The sequence below is a fragment of the Micropterus salmoides genome, unplaced genomic scaffold (genome assembly GCF_014851395.1).
Source record: "Micropterus salmoides isolate LMB-PRFRI ecotype aquatic unplaced genomic scaffold, ASM1485139v1 Ms_hic_scaffold_347, whole genome shotgun sequence".
NCBI classification, from domain to species: domain Eukaryota; kingdom Metazoa; phylum Chordata; class Actinopteri; order Centrarchiformes; family Centrarchidae; genus Micropterus; species Micropterus salmoides.
Genome location: NW_024042784.1, coordinates 1 through 14277, shown reverse-complemented (window position 1 = coordinate 14277; position 14277 = coordinate 1). Strand labels below are relative to the sequence as shown.

Genomic DNA, 14277 nt, shown 5'->3' with positions numbered 1-14277 from the left:
GTTCGAAAAGTTCAAGGGGGCCGAATACTTTCGCAAGGCACTGTAATTCAGAGTTTTGGGAATTGGTCAGGAAACATGATGAGAGATGACTGTCATGATGTGAAACAACTCCTTACTCATTTGTGCTGATACTTGCACATTTGCAGCATTCAACAAAACTTTGACTCCTGTTCAAATATAATTAGAGATCCTGTTTGTATATGATTACCCTCTAATCATTATTCTCCTGTGAGTGTTCAAAACTTTAAAACGGCATTTAATACCAACTGCTTCATCTTTTCTTTTTCTCAGATAGCGAGACTACTTGAGCAGGATGTCGGCTTCTTACAACTGCTCTTTTGATCTAACGGATGAAAAAGGCGAGTGGCTTTGTCCTCCAGGGGAAACCTGCACCAATCTGACCTCTGGCGTGAACGGAAGCCACATCAGTCTGGAAGATGCATGTCTGACACTAGAGAAGTACCTGGAGAAATACCTGGGGCCTCGTCGATCGACTGTGTTCCTTCCCGTTTGCCTCTTCTACCTTGTCATCTTCATGGTAGGTGTGGTGGGGAATTTGCTGACGTGCACTGTCATTGTACGCAACAAAGTGATGTGGACGCCAACAAACTACTACTTGTTCAGTCTGGCAGTGTCTGATCTGCTGGTACTGCTTCTCGGCATGCCATTAGAGCTGTATGAGCTGTGGCAGAACTACCCATTCCTCCTGGGCAAGGGCGGCTGCTACTTTAAAACGTTCCTATTCGAGACAGTTTGCTTGGCGTCTATCCTCAATGTGACAGCACTAAGCGTAGAGCGTTACATTGCTGTGGTGCACCCGCTACGTGCAAAGTATGTGGTAACGCGCACCCATGCCAAGCGGGTCATCCTTACAGTGTGGGGTGTCTCTGTGTTGTGTGCTTTGCCAAACACAAGTCTGCATGGGATTGACATCCTTCACAGGCTCTCCTCCGGCCCTTCCGGGAACATCAATGTGGAGATCCCTGAGTCAGCGACCTGCACGGTGGTGAAACCGCAATGGATGTACAACGCGACCATCCAGGTGACCACCTTGCTATTTTTCTTTCTGCCCATGCTCACCATCAGTGCTCTCTATATGCTCATTGGGCTACAGCTGAAGCGGGAGAAGATGCATCAGGCACTGAAGGCGAAGTCAGGCTTTGGACAGGACAGCTTCTGTAACATCAGAACACAGCAGCAGAAGGCACGTCGCCGGCAGGTCACTAAAATGTTGTGTGAGTATCAAACGCTCCATCAAACGGTCTTCATTTTCTCAGCCCGCACAACAAAGTGACGCAAAGTCACCTCAAAGCCCAGACCTGCTCCTGAGGGCGTACTTCTTAAAGGCTAGATAATAAAAGAGAGAAGGCTCCACCACCTAACTGTTGAAACTGGGCGGAGTCATTGGGTCTAATATATTTTCTTTAAGACGCAGCAAATCCCTCGCAAGGAAAGCCATGGGGAGCCCAGCAAGAAATTTTCTCAAATAAATATAGTACTGTAATGATTTGTCAATCGCTTTGTCAAGATAAAAGTAATGATGAACAATTTTGATAGTTAATACATTTTTGATAATATTTCAAGTCATTTATAAAATACTGCCGAAAGTTCTCTGCTTACAGCTTCTTAATGTGAGGTTTTGCTGCTTTTTTCTGTCTCATATTATTCTAAATTGAACGTCTTTCAGTCTGGATTGTTGATTTATTAGACAAAGCAAGTAATTTGAAAACATCACTTTCAGGACTTGTGATGGACCTTTTCGCTTTTTTACCCTCACATTTTATAAACTTAAAAATGAATTGATTGATCAAAAATTGAGCATCAATTAAACAATAATTAATAAACTGTGACCTAGAAGAAAAGATAAATAAATTATCATTATTATGTATATTGCGGCTCATTGCACGGTTTCACATACTTCAATTAGATACAATTGCTGTACCCATCTGTGGCATTGGGAATACATATTTAAATATGTTAGAAGTGAACATTTTAGATATTTTCTGTGGGAACACTTATGTATATGTTGTTAAAAGTGTAATCCATGAGGCATTCCCCCAAACATAACTGACTATATTAACCGGTTTCCTCCATATGAAACATAGACTCATTCAGATCTAACAGGGGTAGTCACATACTATCATATAAACAGCCCTCATGTTCTTTTGTATTGCTCAGAAGTGAAAGTGAAAGCAAAAGAAGAGGTAAAGATCTTTCATGGTGCATTATGCATAAACTGTGTGAAGGTATTAATCTTATCCTTTATCTTATCATAATACTATGACATTGATTTAGATGCTTGGCTGTGCAGGTGCAGGTGTTCAGTTGAATCACACCCCTTATCAGCTGGCTACTGAAAGAGAAAATGCGTTTAACTGAATTTGAAGAACAAAAAAAAATCTGGACAAATTAAGGCAAATACAGGAATTTAGGGTTGGGATAATTTACTGGAAATTTATATACATATATAGGGCTGAGCCTGATTCGACTGTCAGTCTCACAGTCGAAGCTTCATATATTTCAGCGTTTAATGCTGTTAATAAACATGTAAAAAGAATAAAACTTTCAATAAATGTTTTTAAAAGTGCGTAAATAAATCCAAAATTGTAACCCTAACCCTGGGTCATCAGTGCGCATGTATAGACGTAGCGCGCGCGCGTGTGTGTGTGTGTGTGTGTGTGGTGGCGGAAGAGGAACACTTGCTGAAGAGACGGAGCCCACTTGTGTTGTGCCGAGTTGTCTGCACCTCGCGGGACTTACGGATAACTTATCACCGTTGATGAACCACACAAAGAACATTTTATCGTTTTTAAACTACTTGAAACAGACCCGCGAGGAACCGCGACGTGCATGTAGTTGTCGGCATGCACGCAAAACTCATAGAAGACCGGTGAATGACAGGCGAAAGAGAGAGAGAGAGCGAGAGAGAGAGAGAGAAAAGGGTCTTCAAAAAGCCTCAGTTTAGCTGGAAATTTACAGTGTAAGTTGAATGAATAGAGACTGCAGCTCTGCAGCTTCTCAAGATTAAAGCAGAGCTACTGCTTATATATATATATATATATAAAATTCCCCTCACACCTTACAGGGTGGTATGTGTCATCCTCAATCTTGGCTCCTCTACCAGAGGCCTGGGAGTTTGAGGGTTCTGCGCAGTATCTTACTGGGACTGCACTCTTCTGGACAGAGACTCTGATGTTTAGCGCCAGGATAGCCCAGTGGTTAATGCAACTGACTTTGGTATAGGTGATCATGGGTTTGATTCCCGGTCAGGGTGGGGTATTCAGGGGTAATGCCACTGTGTCAGGTGCTAGGGAACCAGGGGACAAATGGGCTACTGAAACGAGGTTCATGGACTAGAACAGAAAAATATATAAATACTTCCTACATTTGCATTCAAAGTCACACCACATATTGTGTTACATTGGAAATTTTGGTGTGTATGATGTGACAATTTTTTTTTACCTCTAACCTCACAGTCAGACATCTCACAAGCTAAAGTGTATGTACTGGACCAATCAGTTCAGTGCATAGGGTATGCTTACTGGGTATGGTTACAAGTCTCCTTCAAGAAAAATGCACAATTACTTTTATTAGAGAGATGAAAATGTAGACTTTTGGGTATATCTGATTATATCTGATTATGTGTTCAAGTCATGACTGGTGTTTAATTCACCCAGCTCTTTTGTGAAGGCCACTCCAAAACCAGGAGAAGTGTTAAGGATGAGGACTGGGGCCCACTAATGATATATAAGACAGATGAATCATGAATCTAAAGATTTATTTAATATATAACTAAATCAAAGGCAGCATGCCTAGGACAGAATATCTCTGCATCACTGACGCACAGAACCAGAAGGACAATTTAATTGAGAACAGATAGAGCATGTTGGCAACATCAATCAATGTGCCGCTATTAAAATCTCCTCTACCCATTACTCTCATTGTCTCATTTTTTCTCTTTCTCTCACTGTTTTTCCAGTTGTTTTAGTGATTGTTTTTGGGCTCTGCTGGGCCCCATTTCACACTGACCGTCTCATGTGGAGTTTCATCAATAACTGGACTGACAGCCACCTGGAAGTCTTCCAGTACGTGCACATCATCTCCGGAGTGTTTTTCTACCTCAGCTCAGCAGTCAACCCAATCCTGTACAACCTCATGTCCACACGTTTCAGAGAAATGTTCAAGGAGGTCATGTGCCACCGGCCACATCACATCACTCCGAGAAAACACTCACTCAGTGTTACCCGGGTGACGCTCCGCAGCACCCTGAGTGATGTGCCGCTTAGCAACGGTGCCGCTGTCGTTGATGCCGAGGCAGAAGATGCAGAAGTGAAGATGAAAGATGAGACCAGTTTTACATGTTAAAAAACTTAAAGGTTATGTCAGGGGGGGGATTGTTATTGTTGGTAGGTGTTTATAAAGACGCTCAGAGCCACTGCATCCATCAACTGTCATCAACATCCACACTGAACAGTCATATTAGCTAAATACCTAAAATAGTTGGACTGGAAGAAAAAAAAAGATGTCAGATTACAGTGTAAGTGTTCCTATGCTGCTTTTGCAAACTTCACACATAACTCATGCAGTGTAGGAATGTGTGCCTGGGTTAACTAGAGAGTATAAAAAAGTCAGAGGATTAAAAAGAAAAAATTAAAAAGGGACCAAGTGTAAATAAGATGATGATGGATGGATATATGATATAATATGGAAAAGTGAATGTCTTATTTTATTCCGATCCTGCTACTGTAATCATCCATGGTGTAATGGGAAATACACACTGTATAGTAATATGTAGTTTATATCAAATGACTTGTATTATTAATGACATATTCTTTTCACTTGTATTGTTCTGTACGGATATATAATCTATAGAAATGGCCCCAAAGATAACAAAAAAGCTTGTCAGTCATGTGTACTGCTTACAGTAATGTTTGTGTTCAAGTAATTACTGCTAAATGTCTTAATGCTTTTTTATGGTTTACAGTGTACTTTGCTGTTATCTTTCGCTATGGAAGACAGCATGAGTTGAAATGAATTTCTAATGAAATTAATTTTCAAATGCTTTTAAATTATATAATGGAAGATATGATGGACTACACTTTCAGGGTTAACCAGCAGTATTGCATTGGAAAGCCTATCTGACAGCTACTATGTATGCTAAGATAAACTATAAATACTATTTGTAAAAAAACGTCTGTCCTGCTGTGACTTACAGTTCAAATCTAGCATTGCCTATGCTCTAACAAGACCAGTCTAAAATTCATTAGCATCCCCTTCACTAGCAAGGACCACACAATCAACAGGTACAATTAAGTGATTTATTGATGATCGAAACAGAAGATGTAAGAGGCTTTTAGTTGCTGAATAGAATTTAGAAGCGTTGTGGGGAAGCTACGATAGAGAAATCGGACCCCCTTATAACCCTATGGAGAGGTAGAGGAAGATCAGGAGGCAGGACAGAGAAAGGGGGGGGGGGTGCAGAATACGAGAGCGAAGAAGAGGAGTTGGGATGTGTGGGTATTTATGGAAATGCTGGCGATGACGTGGTTGATGTGTGGTCCCGCTCCTGAAACTCTGCTAGTTAGCACCACTAGGGGCTGCACTGTCCATCACACCCCACAATAGAAAGCGATAAATAAAATGTCCACCATAATCATGATTTTGTTATTCTTAGACCCTTATATGTCAAGGGCAGGGCTACTAATGGGTTTTTGGTGGTACCAAAGGGAAGTTCATGAATTATCCACAGCACCCTCCATGGCAGTCTGGCCTGTAGTGTTGTTCTGCTCTGGACAGCAGGAAGACTGATGGACAGACCAAACTAATTACTTCACATAAGTATTGACTTTGAAAGGCCAGCCCAATTTTTCACTTTTTCCATTGCCGTTTTTTCTTAACTTTCAGTTTCTATTCAGAAAATACATATAAAAAGTCACAGTCGTGATCGATTCACACAGCTTGCTATACACATATAGTAGGCTACATGGATACATGCCCACATGTTTGAGGAAGTCATATGACCTGATTTTGACACATCCACCACAGATGTGGGATTAAAAAGAATATCTACCTTTAGCATTAACTACCTTACAACTAGCTTATAATTAGCTCAACTAGCTTACTTTGTGTTCTAGCTAGACTTCTGACGCTAACTTATCAGGATGGTGATGCAGGTTATTAAGTAATTATCATTATTTTTATTCTTCACAAATCCCTAAACCACATGATTTTCACTCTGCTAGTCTGAATTCTGATTTATTAACATTAAATAAGTGTAAGTTTTTTCACCCTAGTATGTAATATATAATGTAAATTTATTATAATATAATAAATTGTGTAACTGCACAAATCAGCCTCCAATGTGTTTGGGATGTATATTATATAATCACATATTTTGAACAGCCATACAGACAATCTATTCAGTTATGATTTCATATTGTTATGAACACATAATAAAACAAAAATAGCAATGCATTCTTACCAGTCACAATGACCATTATAACAGTAACATGACAAGCTGATCCCAGCGCAGAGAACTGCGAGCAATGATTGTCAGACTGCTGTAAAAGGTTTTTCATTTTCCAGCTCTGACAGTGCTTTACACTGTATGTTAATCAAAAAACTGATCAGTTATCTGCAAAAATACAGGTACAGGGTGATCATAAGCAGCAGATGTCAATCTACACATTGTAGCACAGCTTTTCAAAGCCCATACCTTGTGTTATGAATACAATACAGCCTTATGAAGTGTTACATTTGATTGATCAATAAATTGTGGTTTTAATGTGGCTTATTTACACAATGCTGAAGTCACTGTCGTGGCTATGCTAACTTCTGGTGAGTGCTGTGTGTTGTTGCTGCTGAGTTCACGCAGTAACGTTAACTCAGCATCGCAGAAACAGCATGTGTCTCGTTTTCTCTCTTAGCCTACACACTTGATACAACCAGTGTAAATGTAGTTGTAAGAATATATTTGAGTCAGAAAATAATCATGTCATGCATTTCACTTGCCGTGGATGAGTCAACAGACAGCACTGACAAAGTCCAGCAATGGTCCAGCATCTGAAAGAGCATCACCCAGACCTGCTGTCATACTACTAAATAATACACCAGTTTGTGCTGTGTGTCACTCTCAAAAAATAATACTCAGATGTCATGGAGAATCTTATGAATCTTATGAACTACCTGAGAGTCTCCTCTGCCCTTCAGCACAGTCTTCTGCAAGCATTCGTGACTGAGGGGAGTTTTAATCTTAGTTGACATTTGGGTTTTATTGTGTTGTGGGGATTGGATGTGTACTGCCATCCACAGCAAAACCACAGTACTGACACTGTTGGTTAAAAATTGAGTTATGACTATAACCAACTATAATTATCTGGCGTTAAATACAAAGTTGAACAAAATGCTCAGGTGGGCTACTGTGCTGTTAAGATGTTCTGTCTTTGCTTTACATTAGCTGCTTTTTCTCAGTTTTAGGGTAAGTGTAGTTACTGTGGTTTCACTTTGGACGGCAGTGTAGCAATGCTAAGAATGTCATTAATAGAACATATTTGTGGAAAAGAGAGACAGAGAGACGGTGTGAGTAGTAAATAAAGACCAGCTTTGCGCGATTACAAAGCATCTTCTGAATTTCATACAAATAGAATGTTTTTCAGTAATTTTAACAAAACTCCACCGCAAAGCATCACGGGATGTCTGTGGGACGGCCTTTAAGCTGATAGGCTAATGTCCTCAAATTCCACTGGAAGCCATGAGAAACTTACTCTTGTGTTTTGCTGGCAACATCTTGATTATTAGCTAGTAAACAAGATACTTCAGATGTGATACGTAAAAAACAAATGTTTCAAATGCATGCTTGGTTATTTTTCGTTCGCTTTCCTCCTGACTAGTGACGTCACTGACCGAAGGGACACACACACACACACACACACACACACACACACACACACATACACACACACACACACACAAGACGGGATCGGGATACACATACGCAAGACGGGATGACCCGGTTATAAAGAGAGTTGTGGTGTCCGAACAATAATGCTGCAATGATGTGTTGAGAAGAAATCTGCTTGACACTGTTCTTGATCATAAAAGTTTATAACATCAAGGAGTTCAGCATCAATTACAAGCTCTGCAGCAGCTTGGAGAGTGACCCAGCCCGATGACCACTCTGTCTCTCTGTACATCAAACATTGCTTTTATAGGATATGTGTATGCTTCTGCTAGACACCATAGAAGGGCCTGAGTCTGCAAAACAAACCCATGTAAGGGTACAGTGCTATAGGATATGTGTAGGTATCTGTTAGATACTATAGAAGTGTTCAGTCCCTACACAACCACTAATCACTGCTCTCCCCTTAAAAGGTCACTAATCCTCTATCCAGCTGCTACAGTGCTATTTTAAACTGTTATGCATCAAATGCACATATATTATACACCACAGAGTAAACCAAATGCATTCCACCTGTGTTTAAGCATGTATTAAGGTTGAGCAATACAGTCCACTCGCAACGATGGCGATGAGTTAAAAGAAATAGCTTGTGACTTCTTGTAAACGACATTGAAATAGTGTTATTTTCCATGACAAACAGCGCATCACATCCATATCATTTTCCGGTTTTATACTGCAACACAGTGCGTCGGACATTGTGGAATTTAAGTTGAGACAGATATCACCCTATCTACTATCCTAACAATAGGAGACAATTTAAGTATCTGAGAAATAAAAAGGCTTTCAAACAAAAAAATAAAACATTAGTCGCAAGACTTCAGGTCGTGTACACGATAGGCAGAGTTCCCCTTTGAGGGAACTCGAACTGCGTCGGTGACGACACTATGGGAACGCCCCTGGGCGTGGCAGGGCTGAACTATGAATAAAACTACTCCAATCCTATTGGTGTTACTAGAACGTAGTGTGTGACGGCGTAACCGGAGGGGGTATATAAGCACGCCGGCACATAATTAGCTTCTTTCTATTCAGCAGGCACTTCCCGGTGGAGGAAAGCAGACCAGTTGCTGGTGTGTTTCGGGTCCCCCAAGGCTGGGCTCCCCGCTTCTAAACACACCATCAGCAACTGGATCGTTCAGACTATTTCCCTGGCCTATCAGGTGCGCAGTTTGCCTTCACCTATGGCCGTAAGGGTGCACTCTACTCGAGGCATGGTGGCTTCTAGGGCCCTCCTCGCAGGGGCGTCACTCCAGGATTTGTGTGATGCGGCTGGCTGGGCCACCCCTCACACTTTTATCCGGTTTTACAGTCTGGACCTGCCTTTTGCACCCGGCACCCGTGCTCTCTCCTCCTAGTCGTGCCATCAGGTTCTGCGCGCTGGGGGCAGGCGGGGTTTCGGTGCGGCCTAAGTGGGTATCTCGTTCCCATAGTGTCGTTACCGACGCAGTTCGAGTTCCCTCGAAGGGGAACGTCTCGGGTTACGTATGTAACCCTTGTTCCCCGAGAAGGGGAACGAGACACTGCGTCGGTCCACCACACCTCACCCCGCCTGGAGTGCCTTGCTTCATAGAAAGGGCTAATGTGTCTTATGTGCCGGCGTGCTTATATACCCCCTCCGGTTACGCCGTCACACACTACCGTTCTAGTAACACCAATAGGATTGGAGTAGTTTCATTCATAGTTCAGCCCTGCCACGCCCAGGGGCGTTCCCATAGTGTCGTCACCGACGCAGTGTCTCGTTCCCCTTCTCGGGGAACAAGGGTTACATACGTAACCCGAGACGTTTTTCCTGATCTGAGAACTTTACCATACCATGGCTGTTAGTGAGACTGATGGTTTTGATTTTAGACTACAACATCCTTTTAGTCTAATTGTGTCAGGTCCTTCAAACAGTGGTAAAACATATTTTGTGAAAATGTTGATTGAAAATGCCGATAAGCTCATTTCAAAACAGATTGAAAATGTTGTATATATTTTTTCGTGTTGGCAACAATTGTATGACCAGTTATTGAAAATTAGAAATGTGAATTTCGTTGAAGGATTGCCATCTTCTTTATGTGATGATACATTGTTGCCTTTAGATAAAAACAATTTGTTGATTATTGATGATTTAATGAGTGATGCTAGCAATAACATTGAGGTCCAAAATGTGTTTACAAAATATGTGCATCGTAGAAATTTAGGTTGTTTATACCTAGTTCAGAATTTGTTTTTTCAAGGCAAAGTTAGCCGTACTATTAATCTGAATACCAATTATCTTGTTTTGTTTAAAAATCCCAGAGATAAATACCAAGTCATGCTAATGGCTAGACAAATGTTTCCTGGGAAGAGTAATTTTTTTATGGATTGTTTCGAGGATGACACGAGTGTTCCTTACGGTTACTTGATGATTGATTTTAAAGCTAAGACACCTGATGATTTCAGACTCAGAACCGACTTGCTTTCAGACCTGCCTGTTGTGTATGTGCCTAAGAGAAAGTAAATAACATGTCTGATTGCATTAAAAGAAACCTGTCTTTACTGCAAACTATGCACGGAGCATCTCCAGCTCAGAGAGTGAATATTATTAAATCTGCATCACCAGACCTTTTGGTAGTGTTATGCTGAAATAGCTTACAATGTTTTAAAAGGTAAAATTTCTATATAAGACAAAGTATCAAAAATTAAAAAAGAAGAAGGCGGGGATTAGACTGCTTGCCAATAAAAAGGTTTGCGCTTCAAAGAAAAAGAAGACGTTGCTTAAACTGTCTGGCGGTTTTCTTCTCCCCCTCCTGAGTATCGTTGTGCCTTTTATAACGAGTCTTATTGGTTCAAGACAAGCTTAGATGACTATGGAGTATGCACAAAAAATGTTTCTGGTACCTAAACAACAGCTTGATTTTTTAAGAAGACCTCCGGCACATGAGTCTATTTGAGAAACTGTTGAAAATAACCTGGATCGTACTATAAAAGACATTCTGGATTAAAAGACTGAAGCAAAAAATATTCCATCGCATTGCAGAGATTTCTCACCATGGTAAAACAAGGAGAAAAAGACCAGAACACACTTTGTCAATGCCGATCTCTTCAGAGCAGAAGAATCACGCAGGAAGAGACTTTGTTTTTGAGCAGCAGGAATAAAGCCCAGCATATTTTGGATAAAATGTCCTCCTCAAAAAACATATCTGCATGGACTGAACGTGGGGAGTTTGTGTTTAATGGTAATGTTATAAAAGGGTCTCATGTGTATGATTTGATAAGAGGAGTAACTGCTTCTCACAACGTGTCTGACAGCCAGAGACTCAGGTTGGGATGAATATCTGCAATCGTTGGCTATATTGAATATACCTTATCAGTTGTACCAAATTAACAGGTCAAAAGAAAAATGTACGAGATTAAGAGAAAGACTTTGGAGAATCTTCTCCTCGTATTACTGGACCGCCATCTACACCTCCAGAGGACATCGATTAGCAAACAATGAAAGAAGTCCATTGTATCTCCTAAAATGCGATTGAGTGATTGGATAACTTTTTAATTGTATATCGTTATCGGTTTTAAATAAATACATAGAGACATAACTTTATCATTTCAGTGTTTAATTTATATCACCATAATAACAAAAACATTGTCGTACACGTTTCAATCTATAAATCATTTTGATAATGAATGGCACACAACTTCTAATATTATTATACACACTTAAAGAATCTGATACACTGGTTTCATTCTGCATAATTATTTGACCACATACAACCAAGGGTCGTATTTTTTTCACAAATTTGCACACCATAAAATCATTGCATGACTGTTTATTACTATATTTAGTCATTACATTGTCATAAGATAATCCTCATCCATATGGAAAGAAAAAACACACAATGCTGACCGCACACTACAGAATCCACATCTTGCACTTGTCTAACAGAATGTTGCGTGGACTGTTGAGAAAGACAGAAAAGGATTCAGGAAAATGTGAGTATATCTGAGAGTTCCCAAAACTGTCAAAGAATGATCCCACCACCATGTTTGTCATATAGATAGCGACCCAGTGTTGTCCCCCCAGGTGGGAGGGGTCTGTGTTTACCACAACATGGCGGGGTCTCTTTAATAACTGTTTAGGAAGCTGGTCACTAGCAAATACTCCAAGAAAGACACCTTGCTTCACTACCTTATCAAGTACTTTTGACAGTCGATCGTGTTCATACTAGTTTGTTAAAGTTAGAAAAAGTCAATGAGAACCTGTCTTTTGATGATATCTCAATTATAGAATCATATGTGGCGTAAATAACTGCATATATTGTGCGTTGAAGCGGATTTCTAAAACGAGCCTCTAATCTAACGCTACCATTTTAATGTGCGACATATGGTCTCCGCATCCTTCATCAGGGCTCAGGTTAAAACAGAACAGACTATATCCATTACAAAATTTTCGCGGGTTATGGCCATAGCGTTGATTTTAAGATACTTTCCAGATGCCGAGTACAATTGATATACTCCCTGATGGCATTCCTCTGGTAAAGTTGGGTTGAAAGGGTTTTTGAAGGATATTGCTAGCTGTCAATGTATAAACATAAAACTCTATATCATAATGGTTAAATGTAATGGATTACGCACAGAACTACCTGTAAATGCCACATGATCTACAAATCCTACTACAATAAATTAGGTATTAGGTATTTGTCCAAGAATACATTTTCTTGATTACAAACACGAGTGCCCGTTGGGATGCAAAAATTTTAAGACACACTCTGTCTATGGGATATTTAACGTTGCCATGCGTTAATGCCTTAGCGTGCGCTAGCTTAACAGCCGGAGATACGGTGACTTTTTTACAAACAGGCTTGCTGACATAATGTTAACCCGAAAGTCGTCTACAGTGTTGTGCATTAAGCAAAATTTGTTTTAGATCTTATGAATTTTATCTTGAGGTCTACGCCATTATCATTAACTTGTTGAAAAAACAAGTCAGAATGTAAAAGGGATATTAGTTCCACTTAGCTTTGGTGATTCTTGCGCGCGTGTACAGAAACGTATTGTTTAGATCCAGGTAGTCTCTGTACTAGCTGGAATGAAAAATTCAAGGGTGCAGAGTCTGATACCGCTGCTAGAGGAGGGAATTCGACGTAGATGCATTTCTCAATACTTGTTTGTGTTAGCGGCACCATAAACAGGTCTAGCTCCGACTTGATGCACTCTTGTGAAAGGCTATGTACCAACGACATTCTCATTAGAAAATGTCTTTGTCTTCTGACGTTTTGTGTTGACTGTTCCTTGCTTGTTTATTTTTCTAGTCTTAGTATGGGTCTTCTTATTTGTTGTTAGGCTACGCCTCTTTGGCGGGGACTCCCTCTTTTCCCAGGAGGTCGTTTTATGGTCAGGGGGCCGCGGCCACTATACCGACCCCTCTTGATGTCTGTTCATGACGTTAGTAATAACATCCGTAGCTATGTTTTTAGCGGCTGTCTTTAAATGAGGGGCAACAAATGTAAATCCTTCTTGAGGAAGGGGAATGCTAATCTAAACAATCCCCTAAAGATACCCCCTAACCCTGCACCATACTGAGCACCGAGCCTGCTGTATCCTGGTAAATCACCCCGCTTGGGCTGTATAATATGCAACGTACTTGTCCGCATTGTGAGCATATGGATGGTACATGTTTGCTCCTTGTCTAATAGACATTTTACAGGTCGAAAGTGTAGCTTTATTATCACTTTGCCGTACGTAAAAGGGATATGTTGATTCTGATCTGTCTTGAGAGAAATCTCGATACTATCAATGTGTGTTTTACAGAGCCTCAGGTAGTGGGGTCGGTCATAAGTATTGTGATCAGATGGTTGTTTGGCCACGATATAGTACTATTCTTAAAAGAGGGATGTAACTATCCCTACGTTGATGATCAACAATATCGGTAAAACAAATATATTATACATCCCTACGTTAACATCGGCAGATGGTGGCGCCAATACGGCATCTTACTTCGCGGCTGAGATCTAAATGTTGCAATTCCCTCGTGAGTTTTAAAAGCCGCTCCGGGGATAAATCCCAACATTTGGTGCAAATTTTCCTTGAAACGTTAATTCTACGTCTCTGTTGGTAAATGATTACTCTGTTGGTAATGTGTTGAATCAAGCTCAATGTGACCCATGTCGTTTCAGATAAACAACTGTAGTTCAGCTATTATCTGTAACATTGTTGTATAGAATCCCTGTGTCGCTGATAGAACTACCCTCTTGTTGGATTTTTATCAAAACACGACAAATTTGAGTCTTCTGATGAAAACGATTTCCATGTTTTTGGATATTGTACTTCTATCAAACCCACCGTAGGCTTGGATAGTTTCGTTT

General features: G+C 40.5%; 1 protein-coding gene across 1 annotated transcript; it reads left to right on the top strand.

Annotated features, from left to right (window-relative positions):
* The first annotated feature begins 299 nt into the window (after nt 1-299).
* LOC119884459 (neuromedin-U receptor 1-like) lies at nt 300-4365 on the top strand. Its single transcript, XM_038694866.1, has 2 exons — nt 300-1235; nt 3980-4365. The coding sequence occupies exons 1-2, from the start codon at nt 314-316 to the stop codon at nt 4363-4365; spliced, it is 1308 nt and encodes a 435-aa protein (XP_038550794.1). The 5' UTR covers nt 300-313.
* Nucleotides 4366-14277: the final 9912 nt, after the last annotated feature.